General features: G+C 55.2%; 10 protein-coding genes across 10 annotated transcripts; 6 read left to right on the top strand and 4 right to left on the bottom strand.

Annotated features, from left to right (window-relative positions):
• Positions 1 to 31: 31 nt before the first annotated feature.
• Positions 32 to 2,078, bottom strand: P168DRAFT_317382 (ESCRT-II subunit protein VPS36; the record flags this gene model as incomplete). The annotated part of the gene is made up of 3 exons (XM_024840096.1): positions 32 to 1,684; positions 1,735 to 1,870; positions 1,978 to 2,078. The coding sequence occupies 3 exons, from the start codon at positions 2,076 to 2,078 to the stop codon at positions 32 to 34; spliced, it is 1,890 nt and encodes a 629-aa protein (XP_024694468.1).
• Positions 2,079 to 2,300: 222 nt separating this feature from the next.
• Positions 2,301 to 4,633, top strand: P168DRAFT_250818 (SAC3/GANP domain protein). Its single transcript, XM_024834240.1, has 3 exons — positions 2,301 to 2,698; positions 2,754 to 4,029; positions 4,082 to 4,633. The coding sequence occupies exons 1-3, from the start codon at positions 2,626 to 2,628 to the stop codon at positions 4,296 to 4,298; spliced, it is 1,566 nt and encodes a 521-aa protein (XP_024694467.1). The 5' UTR covers positions 2,301 to 2,625; the 3' UTR covers positions 4,299 to 4,633.
• A 142-nt stretch (positions 4,634 to 4,775) lies between these two features.
• On the bottom strand, positions 4,776 to 5,722 carry P168DRAFT_303576 (uncharacterized protein; the record flags this gene model as incomplete). Its single annotated transcript, XM_024838773.1, has 4 exons — positions 5,577 to 5,722; positions 5,502 to 5,520; positions 5,337 to 5,417; positions 4,776 to 5,278 (listed from the first exon to the last, which is right to left on the bottom strand). Exons 1-4 carry the CDS (start codon positions 5,616 to 5,618, stop codon positions 4,776 to 4,778), a joined length of 645 nt encoding a protein of 214 aa, XP_024694466.1. The 5' UTR covers positions 5,619 to 5,722.
• An 858-nt stretch (positions 5,723 to 6,580) lies between these two features.
• Positions 6,581 to 7,972, top strand: P168DRAFT_250816 (putative short-chain dehydrogenase/reductase family protein). The gene is made up of 2 exons (XM_024834239.1): positions 6,581 to 7,016; positions 7,099 to 7,972. The coding sequence occupies exons 1-2, from the start codon at positions 6,827 to 6,829 to the stop codon at positions 7,941 to 7,943; spliced, it is 1,035 nt and encodes a 344-aa protein (XP_024694465.1). The 5' UTR covers positions 6,581 to 6,826; the 3' UTR covers positions 7,944 to 7,972.
• Positions 7,973 to 8,142: 170 nt separating this feature from the next.
• On the top strand, positions 8,143 to 9,905 carry P168DRAFT_266660 (thiolase family protein). The gene is made up of 3 exons (XM_024834989.1): positions 8,143 to 8,386; positions 8,448 to 9,392; positions 9,461 to 9,905. Exons 1-3 carry the CDS (start codon positions 8,222 to 8,224, stop codon positions 9,659 to 9,661), a joined length of 1,311 nt encoding a protein of 436 aa, XP_024694464.1. The 5' UTR covers positions 8,143 to 8,221; the 3' UTR covers positions 9,662 to 9,905.
• A 175-nt stretch (positions 9,906 to 10,080) lies between these two features.
• P168DRAFT_250811 (putative 60S ribosome biogenesis protein Mak11) lies at positions 10,081 to 11,815 on the top strand. The gene is made up of 2 exons (XM_024834238.1): positions 10,081 to 11,113; positions 11,183 to 11,815. Exons 1-2 carry the CDS (start codon positions 10,154 to 10,156, stop codon positions 11,762 to 11,764), a joined length of 1,542 nt encoding a protein of 513 aa, XP_024694463.1. The 5' UTR covers positions 10,081 to 10,153; the 3' UTR covers positions 11,765 to 11,815.
• A 173-nt stretch (positions 11,816 to 11,988) lies between these two features.
• P168DRAFT_266652 (glycosyltransferase family 69 protein) lies at positions 11,989 to 13,930 on the top strand. Its single transcript, XM_024834988.1, has one exon. It carries the CDS (start codon positions 12,077 to 12,079, stop codon positions 13,655 to 13,657), a length of 1,581 nt encoding a protein of 526 aa, XP_024694462.1. The 5' UTR covers positions 11,989 to 12,076; the 3' UTR covers positions 13,658 to 13,930.
• A 200-nt stretch (positions 13,931 to 14,130) lies between these two features.
• P168DRAFT_250803 (TFIIH/NER complex subunit TFB2) lies at positions 14,131 to 15,933 on the bottom strand. Its single transcript, XM_024834237.1, has 3 exons — positions 15,770 to 15,933; positions 15,608 to 15,695; positions 14,131 to 15,538 (listed from the first exon to the last, which is right to left on the bottom strand). Exons 1-3 carry the CDS (start codon positions 15,891 to 15,893, stop codon positions 14,311 to 14,313), a joined length of 1,440 nt encoding a protein of 479 aa, XP_024694461.1. The 5' UTR covers positions 15,894 to 15,933; the 3' UTR covers positions 14,131 to 14,310.
• Positions 15,934 to 16,133: 200 nt separating this feature from the next.
• Positions 16,134 to 17,253, top strand: P168DRAFT_303570 (PaaI family thioesterase). The gene is made up of 10 exons (XM_024838772.1): positions 16,134 to 16,194; positions 16,241 to 16,281; positions 16,342 to 16,354; positions 16,432 to 16,497; positions 16,549 to 16,591; positions 16,649 to 16,720; positions 16,779 to 16,825; positions 16,876 to 16,894; positions 16,947 to 17,025; positions 17,088 to 17,253. Exons 1-10 carry the CDS (start codon positions 16,168 to 16,170, stop codon positions 17,164 to 17,166), a joined length of 486 nt encoding a protein of 161 aa, XP_024694460.1. The 5' UTR covers positions 16,134 to 16,167; the 3' UTR covers positions 17,167 to 17,253.
• Positions 17,254 to 18,045: 792 nt separating this feature from the next.
• P168DRAFT_289277 (putative pH signal transduction protein PalA) lies at positions 18,046 to 21,005 on the bottom strand (the record flags this gene model as incomplete). The annotated part of the gene is made up of 7 exons (XM_024836962.1): positions 20,975 to 21,005; positions 20,655 to 20,892; positions 20,488 to 20,542; positions 19,508 to 20,402; positions 18,882 to 19,456; positions 18,430 to 18,832; positions 18,046 to 18,375 (listed from the first exon to the last, which is right to left on the bottom strand). The coding sequence occupies exons 1-7, from the start codon at positions 20,980 to 20,982 to the stop codon at positions 18,048 to 18,050; spliced, it is 2,502 nt and encodes an 833-aa protein (XP_024694459.1). The 5' UTR covers positions 20,983 to 21,005.
• Positions 21,006 to 21,134: the final 129 nt, after the last annotated feature.

The following is a 21,134-nucleotide window of genomic DNA, read 5'->3' as shown; positions in this document are numbered from 1 at the left end:
TTTACTGACAGGTTGTCGAGGTTTGGATAAATCATATGGTAAGGCTGGTGACGCTCAGCGCGCCTACGTTTTCCGGCTCGGAGCTGGATATGAGATGGTTGCTCCAAAACCTCAGCCCCTCAATGCCTTCCTCTCTGCAGAGGATGCCTTGATCTTCGGCCATTTCCAGCTCCTCCGTGGCGACGCCCACGCTCCATTTGAACCGCTGCGCTGCCTCTTGAGCGGTCACGGCCTGTCCAAAGATGCGCCAATCCCAGGCGACCGACTCGGCGGGCGGATGCTGGCACAGCTCCGCCATCCAGACTCGGATCTGCTGGATGGTCTTCTCGTCGCTCCAGTCGTAACGTTGGACGACGAGCAGGCCACTCTTAAACCGACGCAATCGGACTGGGAGCTTCAGCTTCTCCCACAGCCCTGCCGCTCGCTGGAAATCCGAAGGACTGACCAGCTCCACCCCATTGCGCGACCGATTGAAGATGGCCCACAGGTCGATGAGACTCACAATCCCGCCTTCTCTCTGGAGAATCCCTTTGCGGTCATCGGTCAAGTATTCTGCTAGATTTCGCGAAAGCTCCGATAGGTACAAGCTCTCCGCACCAGATCCAAGCATATCCTTGGTCGTCACCATCCCCAACGCTTCCACCGATTCTGAAAGCACCGCGCTGGCCTCCGCGGAGCCCTCGTCGCTGGCCATACCTGACTCCCGCGCCAGTGTTTCAGCAAGGCTCACGATCTGCTTCGCCGATGCCATCAGCGCTTCGAGATCTTCGAACGCATTGCCGATGACCAGTTCATTGTTCCTACGAGCTTCAAGACCTCGTTGCTCAAGGCCAGCAATGCCGACTGCGGGCGACCTAGTCTGTGCCGGGACCGCATCCGACGCTAAAGGAGCCGTTGTCAAACCAGGGGATGACGTGCGCTGCGACGGCTGCTGCGGTGCGGGAGGCGCATCATAGAGAAGCCACTTCCTCTGGACCAAGGCGCCTTTCAGCCTCTCGTAGAGAGCCTTTTCACCCCCTCCACGAAACGACAGTTTGATATAGTCGGTTATTTCGGTACTCTTGATGCTTCCCTGGTTGAAGAACGGAGCCGGGGACTCCGAACGTCCCAGAGCATCACCTATAGCACCCGAGGCGCCGGCCGGCCTGATCGGAGCGCCGCAAATCTCACATTCTAGAAGAGAAGGGTGATTTACAAAAGTACACCGGGGGCAGGAGACCGAGGCCCCGTTCTGTGATGAAGTCGCGTTGCGGGTATCATTGTGCTCGGGAACAACTTCCTGACCGGGCAGAGGAAAGGCGGGTGCTGTCGAAGTACCTTCCCGACTGGCCGCAGCACTTATGGCGGCTTTGAGCACGGTTGTGAAAGGTGGTTTGATACCACATGCTAAACAGGGGGGCACTTGCGTCGACGTGGTCGCCGTCGACGGATCGAAGTTATAAGGCACCGGGTTGGACAATGAGCATATGGGGCAAATCCAGGTGGCCAGCACCGACGGCGATGCGGGTGACTGGACTTGGGGACTGGATATCCGCGTCAGTGGCGACTGGGATCTTGTTGATTGCAGATGAGCTGGGTGCGATGAGCGGGATGGACTCGCCGCGGTGCTTCGAGACTTGGAGAGACCGGTCTTCCGTGGTTTGGGGTACAAGGTAATCTTTGGCGACGATTTCAGAAAACCAGCCTAAATCGGGTCAGTCACCATCCCCAGATCTATCCGAAGCGACCTCATACTTGATAGTCCGCATGATCCACCTCTTTCAAGTCAATGCTGACCGAGTACTTCCGCGGCTCCTCGACCGCGACGTAGCATACTCGGTGCGACGTGAGATACGCATGGCCGTCCTGGTAGTCAGGAATTTTATATTTGCTATTTATACAAAACAATATCAGTCAGCCCAATGATAGTAGAGACAGATATAATCCAAGCTTCAATTGTAAATCAGCCCACAGGGACAAGATAGCTTAGGCACTCACCCCTCATATAACCCCACCGCATCCTGAACGAACAACAGGGTCTCATCGGGCAACAACAAGGGACGAAGAGCAGTGGTCAGGTCCAACGGCTTGAAAAACATCTAGTAAACCAGACCTGAGGACTTCTCCACACCCAGGGAAACTGTGAAGAGAGACGACTGAGGAAACATGAGAGATGATGATAGAGAGAGATAGAGAGAGAGAGAAACTGCCGGTCACTGATGTCAGGCCAATCCGATACGGCAGGCGGTAGAGAATGCCAAGAGAAAACTCCTCCCACGTAAGCGAGTCGCCTCTCCTTATCCTGTCTATCTTCAACCTCACTTCTCGATCATTACCACGATCAGTCCCATCTTCCTATCTCTTGATCCTCTCTCATCGCTATCTCTCGAGGGTTTCACTTTTGACGGTTCTCACCCCGTTCGCGCGAGACAACCGAACCCACTCTTGGTGTAGGAATCATACTTCGTCCAGTTCGTCCAGTTCGTCTCGAAGCAAACCCGTAGTTCAGTTCAGATCGTGTCCTCGATTTCCATCGTCTTCTTTCTTTCACCCGTGTTATCAGTTTCATTTTCTTGTTCTCGTTCTTTTTCTTCTCTTTTTTTCTCCTTGATCATCCCGTTATTCAGTTGCTTAGTATTGTCCAACATGAGCACTGGCATGCCTCCATGGCGGTCAGGGTCAGCTGTCGTCACAGCCACCCCCAAAGTTGCTGGTCATGGTATGTCTCTCCGCGCGAGTGATCCCAATATACAGCGATACTGACGTAGAAGCAGCCGCCCCAGCGTACATCCCGGTTCAAGCACGCCGTAGCCTCGCCACTCCAGCCCCAACCAAGTCCGCCGTATCCCAACCCCCTTCAGTATCATCCCAGCCATCGACAACAGAGGCGTCTGCTCGGAAACGAGTAGAATGGCCAGCACCGGTGCGATCGTATGTACAACGGTGTTTTGCGCCGGAGAACCAAATGGTCTCAGTCAGCAGGCAAGAGATGGAGGCCAAGTTGAAATCCGTGATCACCACCGCAGCGGAGAGAGATGAGCTCCACACCACCAACTGGGACGTCTTACCTCTTCCCCAGGTCATGGTTCAAAATGAACGAAACCGGATCCTAGCCAGTCCGAATGTCTCCGCATGGGGAGCGGCAAGTACGGCTTCTCCCCGAAAATTTGATACTGCTGCCAACGAGGCATCCAAAAAGCGAAAGTCGGCGGAGTACCACGGGGATGCCAACGGCGCTCCCCCGTGGCGGCAAACTAACAGTCAAGTCCCTTTTGAAGACCGAATCTCGTACTCACCCACTGATAAGCGGCAACGCATAGATCAAAAGAATCCAAGTAAGTCCAAAGCTAATCTAGAACTGCGGAAGAAGCGGTTTGAGGATCCTGGGGCCCGGTACGGTTCGTCCCCCTCGTCGCGGGGCGAGTCCCCCACGCCTAGCGCCGCCAACCAAGGCCCCGTCGTCGGGCGGTGCCAGGACTTGGAAAAGAAATACTTCCGGTTGACGTCGGCGCCGAATCCGGACACGGTCCGTCCCCTGCCGGTCCTGATGAAGACGCTAGATCTCTTGAAAAAGAAATGGAAGAAGGATAACAACTACGGGTACATCTGCGATCAGTTCAAGTCCCTCCGGCAAGATTTAACGGTGCAGCACATCCGGAACGAGTTCACGGTTAGCGTGTACGAGATCCATGCTCGTATCGCCCTGGAGAAAGGAGATCTTGGTGAGTATAATCAGTGTCAAACGCAGCTGCGGGCTCTCTACACACAGCAACTCGGCGGGCATCCCACCGAGTTCAAGGCCTATCGCATCCTGTACTTCATCCACACTCGCAACTGGACGGCCATGAATGATGCGCTGGCCGACTTGACGGCGGCAGATAAGCGGGATCTGGCGGTGAAGCACGCCTTGGACGTTCGGTCCGCACTCGCTCTAGGAAACTATCACCGTTTCTTTCAGCTGTATTTGGATACTCCTAACATGGGGGCTTACTTGATGGATATGTTTGTGGATCGTGAGCGGCTGTCGGCCTTGGCGGTCATCTGTAAAGCGTATGCTTATTCCCCCGACTCGCAAGTGGAATGCTACTGACGAGATGTTTAGATATAAACCCGACGTAAAGATCCGGTTCATCACTGAAGAGCTCGGTTTCGAGTCCGATGAGCAGAGCGCACGGTTCGTTCTGGATCATACTTCGGAAGAGTTTCTCCAAGAAAAGGACGGGACCGTGAGACTGCTCACCGGGGTCAAAGCCAGCCTGTTGTTAGAGACGGCCAAGTCATCGGCTCATCGGATTGTTGACATTAAGGGACAGATCTAGCATCCATTCTCTTTCGGTGACCTACTATTCGTTCTTGCATTCCTCCTGCATATGTGCACATCCTACGTTTCACCAGTTTCTAATCCTCTACCCATCCCTTGTCCGTGTTGCATTTCTCAGTCTTGATCGTTGTTGGCTTGGGCATTTTTCTTTTGCATCCGTGCAGGTTGACTTGATGTCTCAAGGAAAAATATACCCGCCCCTGTCGATGGGGGACGTGCCTCGGCGCGTGCATCGAATTATCTTAGCCTTGGTTCTTTTATTGTTGGAGTGGGCGTTCATGGTATGAACGGGGCGTCATCGGCATGATAGTTAAACAGCATTTACCGAATCCTTTCATGAGTTCAAAGCTTCTCACCCTGCGTACCTATAAACGTAACATCATGGTCCATGATTTACACTATTGCCCCTACAATAGATGAATATATTTCTATACCTGTATATATAGATATATACCGAATGAACACCAATCCAACCCTACCCCGCCCTCTCAATCCCCCTCTCAATAGCCCCTAACATAGCCTCCGTATTCCGCATATCAAACGGAATATGATGCCTCGAGCCATGATCATACACCTCCGCGCGCGCAGGATCACAAAGCCCATAAAGCCGCATACTCCACGGATAGAGGGTATCCTGCCGTCCCACAATATGCACCGTCGGGATCGTCAACGGATAAGGCGCATCGGCGTCAGACGCGCGGTCCATGATCTCCTTCCCGTCAGACGTATACGGCGCCGCACCGCAGATGAACACGGCGAGCTTGAACAGCGGCGGGGCGGAGGGGTTGGCGCGCGCGTGGTGTGAAATCATGGCGGCGGCGAGGGCTGCACCCTGTGAGAAGGTAAATACGGCGTCGAAGGGACCCTCGCGGTGGATGATGTTCATTGTGTAGTTGATTGCGCGGGTCAGGTCTTCGCCTGGGGAGGTGTCGCGTGGGTAGTGGTTGTAGAAGGGGCCGTCACAGAAGCTTTTGATCTCTTTTCCCACATTTTATTCAGTATGAAGGGGTGGGAGAGAAAGGCGGGGGGGCTGTACCTGGTTCGGGGTCGGACTCTAGGCGGCCGTCGATGTATTTGAAGGCATGACCTTTGGATTCGAGGGCTTGGGTGAGGCCGCCTAGTAGATTGTTAGTCTTTTTTGGTCCTTCTTTACTTATATATGTAGATATGTTTATGATGTTGAATGAAGAAGGAAAAGTACCTGATTGGATCTCGAAGATCTATAGAACCGGGTTAGTATAGGAAGTTGTTAATCCGATTGATAAGAAAGCCATACTTCCCCGCTTGTACCGGCGCCGTGAAGACACAGGAAGCGCATTTTGTCTGGGTTAGAGGTCAACAGATGTGACAGAATAGGTTGTCAGATAAGCAGTAGAGAAGAGGTGATTGATGTGACTCGAGAGTCAGGTAGTTGGAGTTGGAGTTGTAGTTGGAAATGTTGTCGTCGTCATGAAGAAAAGGTTGGGCTGAATATGGGCCTCGCGCTAGTCCGGTTGGAGTTGGTCGGGATGATCTTTCTTCATGATCTTTGGATCTGTCGTTTGGATCCATCTTGGTGATTGATCTTTGATATATCTTGATTTGTGACATGTGGTATTGATGTCCAGATCGTGTTTGTGCTAACTCATAACCCACACAGTATCTAGTCTTGTTGACTATCATGAACGCCCGAGGTATCTCCAGTCGCATCTCGCTGGATAGCCTTTTCGCAAGATGTACATCTATACACATACCTCGACAACATCTCCAGCTGCCCAACGCTAAATTAGTGACATGCACACTCAACGTTATTTTCGATCTTTTGGACAAACCAAAGGTCGCAAGCGCGCTCGACCGCAACGTGACAGTCCTGGGGTCATCTACGCGACATACAAGCAGTCAAGAACAGGCCGTGGTTGCAGGAAAGAAGAAGCCGTTCAAGACAGACATGAAAGCATCTGTCCAGGAGAAATCAAGCATGCGACGGGATATGGAAGGAGAGAAGACTTCATATGGTTCTGAAATGGTCATCTCTGGGTGTTGTTGTCGCACGCAATGCTTGGTCTGTTATCCAATGGGTGTTGGTATACATAGTCGCTTGAATATCTACAGTTCAATGTGTTGTGAGCGACTCAAATATGAGCAGTAGAGAAATAAACTTAAAGTAAATTACTCCTGAATCCTGCAAGGTAGAACCATGGTTGGCGAGAATGTGTTGAGATATCCCGACTCCCCGCACACTATCCGACATTATCTGACGCGGTGTCACTTCCAACCTCAACATCCCCTGGACTTGCGCCTCACTTGTGCTTCGTCAAAGCCTCCTCTCGGTTAATTCCATCCACTCCATTCCTAACCTAAAACCTCTATAGGTCCATCTGATACCTCTCTCCGTTGATCATGCTGGACCTCGGTGGCCCACCCCGCTGCCCGGAGGATCGTCGCGCCCTCTTACAATCCCATATTTTGATCCCCGACTCCAGAACAATCCGTTGACCTCGTCCGAATTATCCACCTCCTCATTCAGTCCACTGGATCACCGCCAACATGTCCAAGGCTCTGGTAGACTCTGCCACTATTAGTTTGTTCGCTCGGCATGCCATCACCCACCCCCTGGATTTTGCCGCCAGCGTCGGTCCGACCCTGAATGAAGCCACTTTTGGTCTGCTGGGGTCCGTGTTTGACCCCCAACGAGATATTGGAGACTTATCTGGGAAAGTAATCTTGGTTACTGGAGGTATGCGACCCCCTTCCCCCTTTCCTTTTCTCTTCTTCCTAAATGTCTTGGTTGCGAGATGCTAATCGATCCACCCGCGCAGGAAATTCCGGTCTGGGAAAAGAAACGGTCATTCAGCTCGCCCACCACCGTCCGTCTCGCATCTACATTGGCGCACGGAGTGCCACCAAGGCGCAAGAGGCCATCGAATCGATTCAGAAATCCATTCCGTCTCCCGTCGACATCAGACATATCCCCCTCGACCTCACGTCCTTTCAGTCGATCCGCGCCGCCGCCCAGCAGTTTCAGGGGGAATGTGACCGTCTCGACCGCCTGGTCCTGAACGCGGGAACCATGGCCAATCCGCCCGGAGTGACCCAGGAGGGGTTCGAGATCCAACTGGGGACCAACCACATGGGTCACTTCCTCCTCACCAAGCTCCTGCTCCCCACCCTTCAAAAGACCGCGCGAGAGGTCCCGGACGCGGACGTGCGCGTCGTGACCGTGAGCTCGGTCGCGCACAACACCGCCCCCGCCTACGATGTCCTGACCTCGACGGATGCACTACTCCAGACCGGATCGCTCACCCGGTACGGTGCGTCCAAGGCTGCCAACGTCCTCTTTGCGGCGGAGCTGGCCCGACGCTATCCCGAACTCCTCTCGGTCTCCATCCACCCCGGCGCAGTGTCGAGCCCCCTGTACGAGCACACCAAGGCGTCGGGGGCCATCGCGCGACTGTCGGTGACTGCGCTGTTCGCGGTTCTGCGAAGCATACGCTCGGGGGCCTTGAACCAGCTCTTTGCTACCGGCGTCTCGAGGGAGCGCCTCGTCAACGGGGCCTACTATGTTCCGGTGGGTCGGCAAGGGTCCAGTAAGTATGCTACCGATGCGGACATGGGTAAACGCTTTTGGGATTGGACGGAGGAGCAGATTGCTAGTGTCTCGTGATCTTTCATTACTATGTATAATAAATCTACGATGGATATTCTCTGTATTGGATAAAGATTGACCAGTTGGCAACCCTTATTGATTAGTAGTAGACATCATGTGACGTGACGTAATCCGCGAACAGCCTCGGCCCAGCGGGTGGAAAAGGCGGTTAGAGGCGGAATGCCCCGTCTGCCTCGTCTTTCTCCTCCTCACTCCTCTTCATCCTGTCTGGTGTTGTGTTTGATCTGGTCTCCCTCTTCACTCTTCGCTCTCCATTCCCAACACATTCCATCATCATGGCCATCCAAACCTCGACTGGGCTCGCCGCCCGTATGCTCTCCAAGCGCGCCGCTTTCCCCGCATCTCGCCAGGGACTCAGGAACTTCAGCTCCGCCCGACCGGCCCTGAAGGAGATCCAGGAGGCGTACATTCTCAGTGGTGCCCGTACGCCGACGGCCAAGGTAAGAAATGTTCCGGGTCAATGTACAAAACGAACGGCCGTGATGGCTGACTTCCCACCAGTTCAACGGCTCGTTCTCGTCGGTATCCGCCCCCGAGCTCGGCGCCGCGGCCATCAAGTCCGCCGTCGGCAAGTCCAACCTTCCCGTGGAGAAGATCACCGATGTGTACATGGGCAACGTCCTGCAGGGCTCCGTGGGCCAGGCGCCCGCCCGTCAGGCCTCGATCTTTGCTGGGCTGGCCCCCACGGTCGAAGCAACGACGGTCAACAAGGTGTGCGCGTCCGGTCTCAAGGCGGTGGCGCTGGCCGCCCAGAACATCCAGCTCGGTCTGGCGGAGGCCCAGATTGCCGGTGGCATGGAAAACATGTCCCGTGTCCCCTACTACATGGCCCGCGCGGGCCAGCTGCCCCCCTTTGGCAACCTCGCCCTGGAGGACGGTCTGATCAAGGACGGTCTGTGGGACGTCTACAACAAGTTCCACATGGGCGTGTGCGCCGAGAACACCGCCAAGAAGTATGAGGTCTCCCGCGAGGACCAGGACCAGTACGCCATCCAGTCGTACCAGCGCGCCCAGGAGGCCTGGAGCCAGAACAAGTTCGCCGACGAGATCGTCCCCGTCACCGTCAAGGGTAAGAAGGGCGAGACCGTGATCGAGCGTGATGAGGGATACGAGAACCTGCGCATCGACAAGCTGCCGACCCTGAAGCCTGCCTTCGTCCGCGACGGCACGGGCACCGTCACCGCTGGCAACGCGTCCACCATGAACGACGGCGCGTCGGCCCTGGTCATTGCCAGCAAGGAGCTGGCCCGCGAGTTCGGCAAGGGCAACCGTGCCCTGGCTCGCATCGTCTCCTCCGCGGACGCTGCCATCGACCCTGTTGACTTCCCCGTGGCGCCGGCCAAGGCTGTCCCCATTGCCCTGGAGCGGGCCGGCATCACCAAGGACCAGGTTGCCGTGTGGGAGTTCAACGAGGCTTTTGCCGCTGTCATCAAGGCGAACGAGAAGGTGAGCATCCTTTTCTCCTTCCCCTTTCACCATTCACTATCATTTTGATCATATTCTAACCCCGATAGATCCTGGGTCTGCAAAACGCCCGTGTCAACCCCCTGGGCGGCGCCATCTCCCTGGGCCACGCCCTCGGCAGCTCCGGCTCTCGCATCCTGGTGACTCTGCTTCACCAGCTGCAGCCCGGCGAGTACGGTGTCGCCGCCATCTGCAACGGTGGCGGTGCTGCCAGCGCCATGGTTGTGCAGAAGCTGGACCAGGTTGAGTAAAGGAAAGGAAGCTCAAAAAAAAAAGTCATGTTACGCCTCTGCAAGTGTCAATTTAGCGCATTATTTCGGTCCTTCTGTACCATGATTCGGCTCCTTTCGCATCGCATCCACGATGTTGTGGTCCTATAACGAATATACCTATCTATATACCCATTGCTTTACTGGGCCGATCCTGAGCAGGAACATCATGTATACCAGTATTACTAGGATTTTCGGATGTCAGAATGAAACGTGTGCAATCGTTTATCTATTTATCTTATCTTTTATTCCATTTGTTTCCTTCACTTCCAGAACGACCATATCGTATTTCACACTTTATGCATCATTTATGCAGTATATAATTTTGTAAGCAGGCGGTGAGCCATCCACTCTCACCGCCCGCAAAAGTCCCGCAGAAAGAAAATGAAAGAAAAAAAAAGTCAACCGCTTTTCCTGCGATCCATTCGACATCAACTTTCACTCACACCTTTTTCTTCGCTCCCCACAGCAATCATGGTTAAACGCAAGAGACAAGAAACGGCCAAGGCCGCTTCGACTCAGCCGTCCAAAACAATCAAACCGACCACCCCCAAGCCTGCCCCGACGCCCAAGCCGACCGTCGATGATCCGGCCGTCACCTTGCAGATCGTCACCGGGTCCTACGAATCGGTGCTACACGGCTTCACAGCGGCCGTCTCTCCATCGTCGTTCGATTCGAAGTCGACCGACAAGAAACAGAAAGACGAAACCCCCACCACCGACCCATCCCTCGTCCAGTTCTCCGACACCTTCCTCTTCGAAGCCCACGCCTCCGCCATCCGATGTCTCGCCCTCTCGCCGATGCCATCTGCATCGGAGTCGGGCAGCGAAGCCCAGAAGATCACTCTGGCGAGCGGTAGCTCCGACGAGCGAGTCAACCTGTACTCATTGTCCGCGCATGCGCCGGCCGCGGGCGAGGACTTCCCGTCGCTCCCGTCGCTGTCGGGCCAGCAGATCCTCGAGAACCCCAAGAACAAAGAGCTGGGCACGCTGCTGCACCACGATGCCAGCGTCTCGTCGCTGAGCTTCCCGTCGCGCTCGAAGCTGCTCGCCGGCTCGGACGATAACTCCATCTCCGTTACGAAGACCCGCGACTGGACTGTGGTCTCTACGATCAAGGCTCCCCGGCCGAAGATGCAGGGCCGGCCTAGCGGTGATACGGCGCCGCCCGGGGGTTCCCCGACTGGTGTGAATGACTTTGCGGTGCATCCGAGTATGAAGGTTATGTTGAGTGTCGGGAAGGGGGAGAAGTGTATGCGATTGTGGAATTTGGTTACGGGGAAGAAGGCGGGTGTATTGAACTTTACCCGCGAGATGCTAATGGGGGTGAAGGAGGGCAAGTGGAGTACTGGGGAGGGCCGGAAGATTATCTGGAATTCGAAGGGCGAGGAATTTGCTGTCGCGTTTGAGTGGGGCGCTGTGGTTTTTGGAATTGTAAGTCATCCTTTCCTGTCATGTCAATCCCCGGGTGAGTATCAAGCTGACTGACGAACTCGTTCGCAGGACTCCACCCCCATCTGCAGAGTGTTGCCGAGCCCCCGGAGCAAGCTGCACGAGATGAAGTATGTTTCCGTGGACCCCTCCTCCGAGGACAGCGAAGAGCTACTCGCCGTGTCGACCGAAGACGGCCGCATCGGGTTCTACTCGACCCAGAAGACTCGCAAATCCGACGACGAGGCCGAGTGCCCGATCCCGTACGCGGAGGCGGTCGCCCAGCTCGGTGGAAAGCCGTGCGGTCTCCCCGGGCGCGTGAAGGATTTTGAGATCATGAACTTGAAGAACGAGCCGGCTGTCGGGAAGAACGACTTCCTGGTGGTCACCGGCGGTAGCGAAGGACTGGTCCGGGTGTGGTTGCTGCGTGGAAAGGAACTCGTCGGAGAGAAATCCAAGCCGTCCGGTGAATCGGCGACTCCGGTCCGTCAGGTCGGCCGGCTCCTGAACGCATACGAGACGGGTCACCGCATCACCTGTCTCAAGGCGTTCGTGATGCTGCCCCCGTCCGCGGCGGAGGAAGAGCAGGATGAGGAGCTGGATTCGGAGGAGGATAGTGACTCGGACAGCGAGGCGAGCGATTCGGAGGCGTGATTGATGTCTATATTCCTGTATACCCTGAGAGACCTGAGTAACAATAGAACCATAACCATCACCATAACCCGACCAGGGATCCCTGTTTCGCACTGCGCTGAGACTGAGACTTCTTCAATCTGATACGGCACGCTGCAGGCGCTGACATAAGCGACCAGGTCATCCCCGGCCGATCATCGATCTTCTGTTTCCCCCGATTGGATTTCTTCGTCTTTAAAACAACCAAGCCATGGCGTGCTGGACGTCTCTCCGTTGTCATCTTCTCACTATGTCCGCCTCCTCGTCTGCCTAGTTGACGATCCCACCCGCGCCATGTCCGCCCGACTCCTTCATCCGGACGAGTACGAGCTCGACGCTCGATCGTCCGTCGACTCGCAGGGGAGCTTCAACCTCGATGACGCCGACTTCGAGTCGCAAATACCCCCACAGCCCAGGCGCTTACTGCACCGGGTGCCTCTCCTATCGCGACTGTTCTCCTCGACCTATGCCGGATACCGCCGCATCAAGCCGTCACGACCGCTCATCTCCTCCGCCCCGCGATCATCCTGCTCCCGCCTCCTCCGCCGACTATGCTTCTACCATAACCTCATCATGGGCATCATGGTCGCCCTGATGGTCGGCAGTGCCATTCTGCGCCCGTCGTACTCGAACCCCCCGCCGCAGTATGCCACGCTCCGGGACGCCGTCGACCAGTCGACCGACCCCGGACGGGGCAACGTGCGCCACGAGAAGGTCTTCATCGCCGCCAGCCTGTACGACAAGAGCGGGGACCTCGCGGGGGGCGAATGGGGGTCGCGGGTGCTGCAGCTCGTTGATCTGCTGGGACCGGACAACGTGTTCCTGAGTATCTACGAGAACGACAGCGGGGAGGACGGGCGGAGCGCTTTGCGCAGCCTGGAAGAGCAAGTCCGGTGCAAGAAATCCATCATCTTTGAGGAGCACCTCGACCTGACCACCCTTCCAACCGTCACCATCCCCGGCGGGGAGACGCGCATCAAGCGTATCGAATACCTAGCGGAAGTGCGGAACCGGGCCTTGAAACCCCTAGACGAAGCCCAAGACCACTACGACAAACTCCTCTACCTCAACGACGTCGTCTTCGACCCCGTCGATGCCCTCCAGCTCCTCTTCTCCACCAACGCCGCCGACAACGACGGCATCGCGCAGTACCGCGCCGCCTGCGCCGTCGACTTCGTCAACGCCTTCAAGTTCTACGACACCTACGCCACGCGCGACCTCCAAGGCTACAGCATGGGGCTTCCCTTCTTCCCGTGGTTCTCCACCGCTGGCAACGGCCACAGCCGCAGCGACGTTCTCTCCGAGCGCGACGCCGTCCGCGTCCGCAGCTGCTGGGGCGGCATGGTCGCCTTCGACGCGCAGTACTTCCAAAAGCGCAACCCAGCAAAAACCCAACCCCTCCCGCCCCCACCCCCACCCACACGCTTCCGCGCCGCACACGACCTCTTTTGGGAAGCCTCCGAATGCTGCCTCGTGCACGCCGACATCCAAGACGCCCCAAGCTCAAGCGTCGACGAACTCACCGACACAGGCATCTACATGAACCCGTACGTGCGCGTCGCCTACGACAGCGGCACGCTCTCCTGGCTGAGCACAACCCGGCGCTTCGAGAAACTCTACCCCTTCCTCCACAACGTCGTCAACCACCTCGTCGGCCTACCGTGGTCCAACCCCCGCCGCGAGGAAATCCCCGGCCAGCGCGTGCAGGACACCGTCTGGGTCCCTGACAACCTCGACAAGGGCGGCGGCTCTTTCCAGGTCGTGGACCGGTTAGCGGGGAATGACGGCTTCTGCGGCCGGAGGGGATTGCAGGTTATTGTGGAGCACCGCGAGGAGGGGCAGAAGGGGTGGGAGAATATTGCTGTTCCTGAGTGATTCCTCTCTTTCTTCTTTTCTTCCGTATATTTAGATTTATTGCTGTATAGGTCCTTCTTTTTCTTCCTTGTCTTTTACTATTCGTCTGTGTCTTTTTATCTGTTGTCGATCTTTGGTGGCTGGCTGTCAATCAAGCGCGTACGAAATTGAGCTGAGCGATTTGCTTCTTGTTTGTTTGCTTGATGCTTACTTACTTGCTTACTTGTTTGCTTGTTTGCTTGTTGCATAGCTGGGTGGGTAATAATTGCTATATACGAGAATATCTGATTACATTGATAATGTTGACATATGGTCTGATATATGCATTGAAATGAGCGTACTGTATGGTGTATACACTGACTGGGTCATGATTGATGATGATTTATTGATTGATCAATTGATTCTAAGTGTAAAGAAAATCGGATTACTGAACATGAGCATCAACCCGTCCGTCATACTTCTAATAACCCATTATACACAAATCAGACCAAGATAGAGAAATGCGACGTCTTATGCGAACTGGACAGAACGTGAAATAAAAAACCTCCTTAACGCCGGGCTGTTTCAGTTTTTATGCTACAAATCCCCAAGACCGGGGTAATCCGCTTAGCCGATCAGATCAGATCAAATCAGATCAGGTAATAACGTAGAACCACTCTCCTCAAGAGTAGAAATCACTTCCGACTACGCAAAAACGCAGCAACCTGCTCGTGGCGAGTGACGAAGAACATGCGCTTCTTGTGGGATTTCCACACTAAGACGCCAATCTCCTCGGCGTAGCGACAAGGAGCCTCGTACTCGGTCAAGCTGACAAAGTCCTTGAAGAGGAAGCCCGGGGTGGCTTTGACGCGATCGCGCTCGAGCTGCCAGAGGCGGATCTGGTCGACGACTGTCGGGGGCAGGACGGAGGGGATGCCGGCTTGGTTGGAGGTGGCGCGGGAGGCGTTGTGTTTGCGCATTTGCGGGTGGGCGTGGGTGGAGAGGTAGGAGATGATCTGGTCGGCGGTGATGCCCATTTCGATGGCGCGGCGGATGGACTGGCGGGTGATTTTGCCGGTGAGGAGGTTGGGGAAGCGGTATTTGAGGGTGGTGAAGAGGGCGATGAGGGAGATTTGGAGCGGGGACGAGGTGTATGCGTAGAGGCGGTAGTTGGTCTCGATGATGATGAATCCTGTTCCGGCCTTGCTCCCGCCTGACGATGTGCCGGTGGGCCCGGTCAGGGAGCCTGCGATGGGGTTGCTGAGGGTGCTGGAGTCGGAAGTTAGGGTGGTTGCCAGGCGGGTGGGGTAGAAGTGGGTGGCTTCGGTGGAATCTTGGTAGACGATCCCGAAGTCGGTGAGGTCGGTCAGGGTGCGGAGCTGGTTGGAGGTCAGGTTCCTCTTCTCGTAGGACTTCCCGAGCTCCAGGCTGCTGAGAAGAAACAGGAACGACAGGACTTCGACGCTGTCCATGCCGATGGCCTCGGCGCTCTCGACGTAGAGGATGAGGATGTGCCACACTTGCGTGCTGACATCTTGTAAGACGAAGGCGAATCCATCCTGCGTGATCTCCACGCGACGGTCCCGGACCTCCACCAGGTGACCGGCTTGCAGCAGCTGCTTGACGCCTTTGCTGAGACCGGCCTCGCGCTGCGCTCCCAGCCCGCTCGTCCCCACCATGTACCCCAGAACGCCTTCCCACTGCCGTCGCGCATACTCATCGAGCTCGGGGATCGGCACCGCCGACTGTGGGGGAATCTGCGCCAGCACCCCGAATGATTGGGTTTGCTCCGCGCCGGTCAGGGCCTGGCGAAGGGAGGTCGAAAACGGGTTGGTGACCATATAGGCACGCACATTGTCGGATGTTACGGTATTCGACAGGATATGGAGACGACCTAAGATCGAGAGCGCATTATCTCGTTCCCTAGACAGAAAAAGATAAAAGATCAGACGTCGTTCACGAATGATGTAACACTAATTATAGGCCACTCACTTGATACTGCCGGATTTGACCCAACCCTCAAGATCCCCCGCAGGGAGGGGATCCTTCAGATAGAGAAGAGCCATGACAAAGCATTTTGCTTCATTTCACCACACCACCAGTCAGTTCGATTGTCCGGTTCCTGTCAGACCTGGCGATCGGAGAGCCACATACCCAAATCAGGCAGCATGCGCCGGAAGATCGCGAGAGCGGTCGAGGGCTGCTGATAGAGTTTGAAGAAGACGGTGCCCGGCAGGCCTTCAAGGTAATCAAACGGACGGGATGGAGCGGCCGCCATTCTGCCGGGTGGGAAGGAGAGACGAGATCAGCTCCACGACATGCTGGGAGAGTTGCAAGAATGAGGTTGTTGGAAGAAAGAAGAATGAGCCTGAATGGATGCCACAAATTACGGCGGGCGCAGCGGCCTCCCCGCGCACAATCGGGGTTATGTAAGCAGCATAATATACTCCAATACTCCACAGTTATGCTCGATATACTCAACCTATCTTTATCATCTCAACATCTATCTATACATTGACTACTGTATCCCTCTGTTTTGTTTAGAGTGTACAATGCCTGCCTTGCGTTTTGTCCGATCTGTTAGTCCCCCACCCCATCCAATTAACATCCACTAACCAATCTCAGGTCTGGGAGTCCTTTCGGGCTACCTCGGGGCTGGAGCCTCGGTAAGCGTATCCGATGTTGACAAAGGATACAGTGACTGATTTAGTTCTGTCGGTGAACAGGCTCCTGGATAATGTAAGCGGAGCTCAAACCGCTCTTGGTGCTAGGATTGTCATTGCCAGAATCTAGAATGCTGATGGTGGCATGTTTAGCTCCGAGTGACGGCCGCCAGACCTGGCTTCGTCAACTTTGAACTCGATGTTAAGAAAGAGCACACGGTACTCCACCCCGGTCTGTTCTAGTCTTATGGCACTGACATGCGTGATCAGAACCGTCTGAACATCCTCCATGGTGGCACCATCGCTAGTATGGGTATGTTGAGCTTGGCTCTTTTTCCTCCATGTCTAGGGATTGATCTGACCCATGCAGTGGACCTCGGTGGCTCGCTGGCCGTTGCCTCTCGCGGTTTGTTCGCGACGGGTGTGTCGACTGATCTCAACGGTGAGTGCTGCCAGCAAACTACTATCATATCTTCCGTCGGGCCTAATCTCGCATCTAGTGACGTATATCAGTTCCGGTGGTAAGATCGGGGACCGGATCTTGGCTGTAGGTTTCTCAACAGTTCCCTTAAACACTTATACTAACAATTTCTACAGGAGGCCAGCTGCGACAAGTGTAGGTTTCAAGCATCTTTGTTATGATATGGCCATGCCTAACTAGATCTTAGTTGGCAAAACCCTCGCATTCACCTCCATCAACTTCCGCAACGCCAAGGGGGACATTGTTGCCCGAGGAAGTCACACCAAGTATGGCACCATCTATAGAGCATCAGGGTGCTCGCAAGTATACAAACTTACCTCTCCAATAGATACATCGCTCTCGCCTGGAAAGACCCGCAGAATATCGTCGAGGAACTTGGAGGAAAGTCCAAGTCCAAGTCCGGGTAATGCTGCGGTGCCCTTCGTTTCAGCATATAGCCAACACTCGATATATAGATGTTTTAGATAGCTCTTTAAACATGCACAAGTGATCATATTTGTTTTCTGAGTCATATATGGCCGCGTGGTATTTTCTCCATATCGCGACCATTCGACGGACTGTGTGGACGGTCCGCCTCCACAAAGCTGGCGCACGCCGCATCCAGCAATTCTCGGCGTAATTGGCGTATCATTTCAAACCACTCTTATTTAGTAGCTTCATATATAAAGATATGTAGTAGTTACAGAGCCAGCGACTTCAGATTAGATATATTCGCAACTTGGTAAGCCAATCGAAAAGTGGTAGGCTCACGGAATCAATATATATATTAGCCCTAACCGCTAAACTCACTCCTACATCCGACCCAGATCAAGACCCAAGTAGCACTTTTGGTGTTTCCAAAAATGAAACAAAGCAATTAATCGACTAGGAGTTGCTATAATTCTTTCCTAGGCGATCCCAGAAACCCGTCTGTAACTGTACAATGTCGTAATCCACTGGTTGTGCAAAGCCTCGAATATCAACTCAATGCTTACGCCGATAGAACTGAGATATCCCCATGGCTAAACAATCCCCGAACTGTCTCTATGCTGTACTAGGTACAGCTGGAGATCATACAAATGGTCTAGTCCTATTCTTCATAATGAGGTGCCACAGCAGCACCAGCTCAATTAAGCGCATCTATCCCGCCTCGTCTATCGACGGTGCATAATAAACGCTTGCAGCGCTAGAATCAGGACACGGATTATGTGCAGGACCAAATAGACCATATAAACACATAAGAAATATTCCCAACCCGACCAAATACCAGCCAGGCATAAAAGCAAGTTAATTATATACACTATCTAGTCTAAGAAAACTTCACTCCCTTACTGGGATCCCACGTCCCAGGCTGTCCGCCGAAGCGGATGCCCATCTCGGGATTCCACATCCCGGGCGCCATCGGCGGTCGAGGGTTCGCTCGAGTCGGCTGCGGTGCCGTGAGGGGCTCTGATCGTGCCGCCGGCGGGGGTTGAACAGGTGGCTGGACAGGTGGGTGCACCACCTGGGGCGGGGGTTGTGGTGCGGGCTGTGGTGCCGGCTGGGGGATGGGCTGAGCTGGTGGCGCGTTATTGTAAGGTCGGAGGTGTGGTGGGGAGATGTTCAGTGATGCCATGGCTGTCACGCTGGAGATGTCCCTGGTTTCGTTAGTACCCGTGAATGATGAGATGGATGGATTGGAAAGGACGTACGACTCCATCTGGCTCGCTTCCATTCGGCGCTGATGCACGAATGACTTGCAGTCGTCGCGGAATCGCCCGACGATCTTGGCCAGGTCGTTGTAGAATTTCCGTCCGACTTCGATGTTGGAGATGATCTCCTTGTATTTGAGGTAGCCATTTTCCAGCTCCTGTAGCGCCTTCTCTCGCTCCTTGGTCGAGGCGTCGCCAGTGTGCGCCCGCGTGAATGCCCGGTTCGCTTCCCGGACTTGCGCCGCGATCTGGTCTTGGTCGTGCTGCTCCTGCGCGACCATGGCGAGGTCTGTATCGTACGCGCGCAGCTGGTCCTCGAATAGCTCCTCGAATTGGCCTGCCGAGATCGGCTGCATTGGGAACTCGCGTTCCAGCCTGGCAGCTTCTCGAAGAAGAGCCCGACCTATTAATGGTGAGCGCCATCCAAGTGAAAACCGGGGCGGGGTACATACTGATATCATCCGACCGCGCCTTATCTTTCAAGGCTTGTGCGCGTCGCTTCCGTCGGCTCTCTAGCCGGCTAACCTCGCTCAAACATCCGCGGAGTCGAGAAGATTCATGTTCGACCTCCGGGGGAATGGCCGCTCTCCGACTGCTGGGAACGTACATCTCCAGGTCACGGTTGGTACCGGTGAGTACCCTGAAGACGGCCTCCGAGTCACGGAGCTTCTGTTCCACGAGGTTATCGCTGCTTTGCGCCGACGTGAAGTAGCCGTCGATTTCCCCGGACGTTTTGTACAGCTTCGCGGCGGCCGCCTCGGACGAGTCCCGAGCCCATCGTTCCGTCCCATATCGCCGGCGCGAAGCATCGTCTTCGGCCTTCTCTGCCGCGAGAAGCTCCACGCCCTCGTTATATACAGCCTGGTCGTTCGCCTTCACTGTGGCGGTGTCTTCAATGGATCGACGGAGCCGGTAGAAGCCGTCTTGTTGGCGCATTTCTTCCGCGTGCGACACCAAGGTCGGTGGTAGCCCAAGCGGCTTTTCGAGTGCCTGCAGCGACCCGGGGAGGTTCAGCGACGACAGCAAACTGTATCTAATTAGCATATTTCAGAAGATATTTCGGACACCTGGATCGTACTCCCGCAGCTTGTCTGTCATGGTCTCCAGCTCGCCAATGATCGTCTCATTGACCAACCGATCCCGACGGTCCGAGTAGATGCTCGCCGCGATGTGGACAGCGTAAGGGACCAATTTCGAGAACAACGGCTGCCCCAAAGGCCCATTATCCCCCAGCATGGAGATCGCATCCGTGACCTGCGATGGTGCCTTGGCCGCGACGAGGCACGCACGATCAAGCAGCTTCAGTTCCGATTTCGGAGGCACCGGGTGAAGGTAGATCACGTCGTTGTCTTTCTCCGCCCGTCTCAGATCATCCGTCACTCGGTTTCTCAACCCTTGCAGATCTCCAAGCACGGTCCGGTTGATCCACCGCGACTCCTTCAGCGCTTCATCGACGCACGCCACGCTGTCCCGGAGGCGCGCGACCTCCTCGCCGTACTTGCGCTTCTCCAAGCAATCCAACGACTGTCGGTACTGCGCCGCCGCAGCAAAATGATGATGCTTCGCGGTCATGTGGTGGATCCACTCAGGGCTGATCGCATTCGACTTGACGGCGTGGGCGCCAGCATCCGCATAAAAGTCCGACACGACCGCAGCCAGCCGAGCAATCGAGGCGTCCTTCAACCCGTCCTTGACAGCCTTCTGCCAGAAGCATTCCTGCGCCTGCGCCAGCAGCAGCTTCTCCAAGCTCAGCAGCGTCATCTCGTCCATGTCATCCGGCGGCGACGTGCGAAGATCGGGGAGTATATCCGCGCGCAAGTGCACCACAATCCCCGCCGCCTGGCAGAAGTAGTTGCAAGCCTGTTTGAGCCCATCGGCCGTCGTGCGATTCACTGCGAACGCCAGCTGCGAGTACAGTGCCGCCAGGTTGAAGATGATGTTCGCCAGTTCAAAGCGGATATTGTTCTGCGAGACTGGAGATAGCAATGGAAGTTAGCGCATTGATCCTCACCACCGAATCCAAGCCAAAAACAAGAATCAGATAGGAGCAATCCATACCTGGCCGCGACGTATTGAGCCCAAACGCCGGAAACCAAGGGAATTCCACCCCGACCTGTTAACATCCAACCATCGCATCAGCCAACATGTCCACATAACTTTCTTCACCTCTCCCCCCTTCCTCCAACTCTAAATCTCGGCTTCCCCGGAATAACAACCCTACTCACATCAACCGGAAACTTCCCCCCCAGCCACTTCAACTGCGCGGCGTACGTAACCAACCGGCTAATCCCGCTCACATGGGGTTCCAGCACATTAATAGCCTCATCCCGCAAACGATCAATGATCAAAAGATCGTCCGCGAACATATCCGGGCGCTGGTCATATTTCGACGAGATGTACTGCGTGATGGCATCGGATAGGGAGACGGTGTGGGAGCGTCGAAATGGGAACTGGAGGATATTTCTGGGGGTTTGAACCACATGTTAGCTTCGTTATACAGCTCCTTGCATCCTGCGAGTGCTGGGAAGTAGGGACAGCGTCATACGAAGCCATTGTCGCGGGTCAAGCCACATCGGTGGACGGGGAGTGATCGTCGGTATCGGAGGAGGGGGAAGTTTTTTGTTGATGTCGGGGAAGATCCAGTCAGCGGGAAACCCCGCCCGGGCAACGCATGACGTTGTGTTCAGGCAGTCAGGCATCATCCC

The sequence above is a fragment of the Aspergillus campestris genome (assembly GCF_002847485.1).
Source record: "Aspergillus campestris IBT 28561 chromosome Unknown P168scaffold_4, whole genome shotgun sequence".
In the NCBI taxonomy this organism is placed as follows: Eukaryota; Fungi; Ascomycota; class Eurotiomycetes; order Eurotiales; family Aspergillaceae; genus Aspergillus; species Aspergillus campestris.
This window is presented reverse-complemented; position numbering and strand designations above follow the sequence as displayed.

Bases quoted from the DNA above. Each gene is read 5' to 3' on its own strand.
- P168DRAFT_250811 (XM_024834238.1), top strand. From the start codon at position 10,154: ATGGTTAAACGCAAGAGACAAGAAACGGCCAAGGCCGCTTCGACTCAG. The intron at 11,114-11,182 runs GTAAGTCATCCT...ACTCGTTCGCAG, and splicing joins GCGCTGTGGTTTTTGGAATT to GACTCCACCCCCATCTGCAG.
- P168DRAFT_303570 (XM_024838772.1), top strand. From the start codon at position 16,168: ATGCCTGCCTTGCGTTTTGTCCGATCT. The intron at 16,498-16,548 runs GTACTCCACCCC...ATGCGTGATCAG, and splicing joins ATGTTAAGAAAGAGCACACG to AACCGTCTGAACATCCTCCA. The intron at 17,026-17,087 runs GTATGGCACCAT...CCTCTCCAATAG, and splicing joins GCCCGAGGAAGTCACACCAA to ATACATCGCTCTCGCCTGGA.
- P168DRAFT_250816 (XM_024834239.1), top strand. From the start codon at position 6,827: ATGTCCAAGGCTCTGGTAGACTCTGCCACTATTAGTTTGTTCGCTCGG. The intron at 7,017-7,098 runs GTATGCGACCCC...CCACCCGCGCAG, and splicing joins AGTAATCTTGGTTACTGGAG to GAAATTCCGGTCTGGGAAAA.
- P168DRAFT_250803 (XM_024834237.1), bottom strand. From the start codon at position 15,893: ATGGCGGCCGCTCCATCCCGTCCGTTTGATTACCTTGAAGGCCTGCCG. The intron at 15,696-15,769 runs GTATGTGGCTCT...GGTGAAATGAAG, and splicing joins GCGCATGCTGCCTGATTTGG to CAAAATGCTTTGTCATGGCT. The intron at 15,539-15,607 runs GTGAGTGGCCTA...TTTTCTGTCTAG, and splicing joins GTCAAATCCGGCAGTATCAA to GGAACGAGATAATGCGCTCT.
- P168DRAFT_266652 (XM_024834988.1), top strand. From the start codon at position 12,077: ATGTCCGCCCGACTCCTTCATCCGGACGAGTACGAGCTCGACGCTCGA.
- P168DRAFT_250818 (XM_024834240.1), top strand. From the start codon at position 2,626: ATGAGCACTGGCATGCCTCCATGGCGGTCAGGGTCAGCTGTCGTCACA. The intron at 2,699-2,753 runs GTATGTCTCTCC...ACGTAGAAGCAG, and splicing joins CCCCAAAGTTGCTGGTCATG to CCGCCCCAGCGTACATCCCG. The intron at 4,030-4,081 runs GTATGCTTATTC...CGAGATGTTTAG, and splicing joins TTGGCGGTCATCTGTAAAGC to ATATAAACCCGACGTAAAGA.
- P168DRAFT_266660 (XM_024834989.1), top strand. From the start codon at position 8,222: ATGGCCATCCAAACCTCGACTGGGCTCGCCGCCCGTATGCTCTCCAAG. The intron at 8,387-8,447 runs GTAAGAAATGTT...ACTTCCCACCAG, and splicing joins CCCGTACGCCGACGGCCAAG to TTCAACGGCTCGTTCTCGTC. The intron at 9,393-9,460 runs GTGAGCATCCTT...TAACCCCGATAG, and splicing joins TCATCAAGGCGAACGAGAAG to ATCCTGGGTCTGCAAAACGC.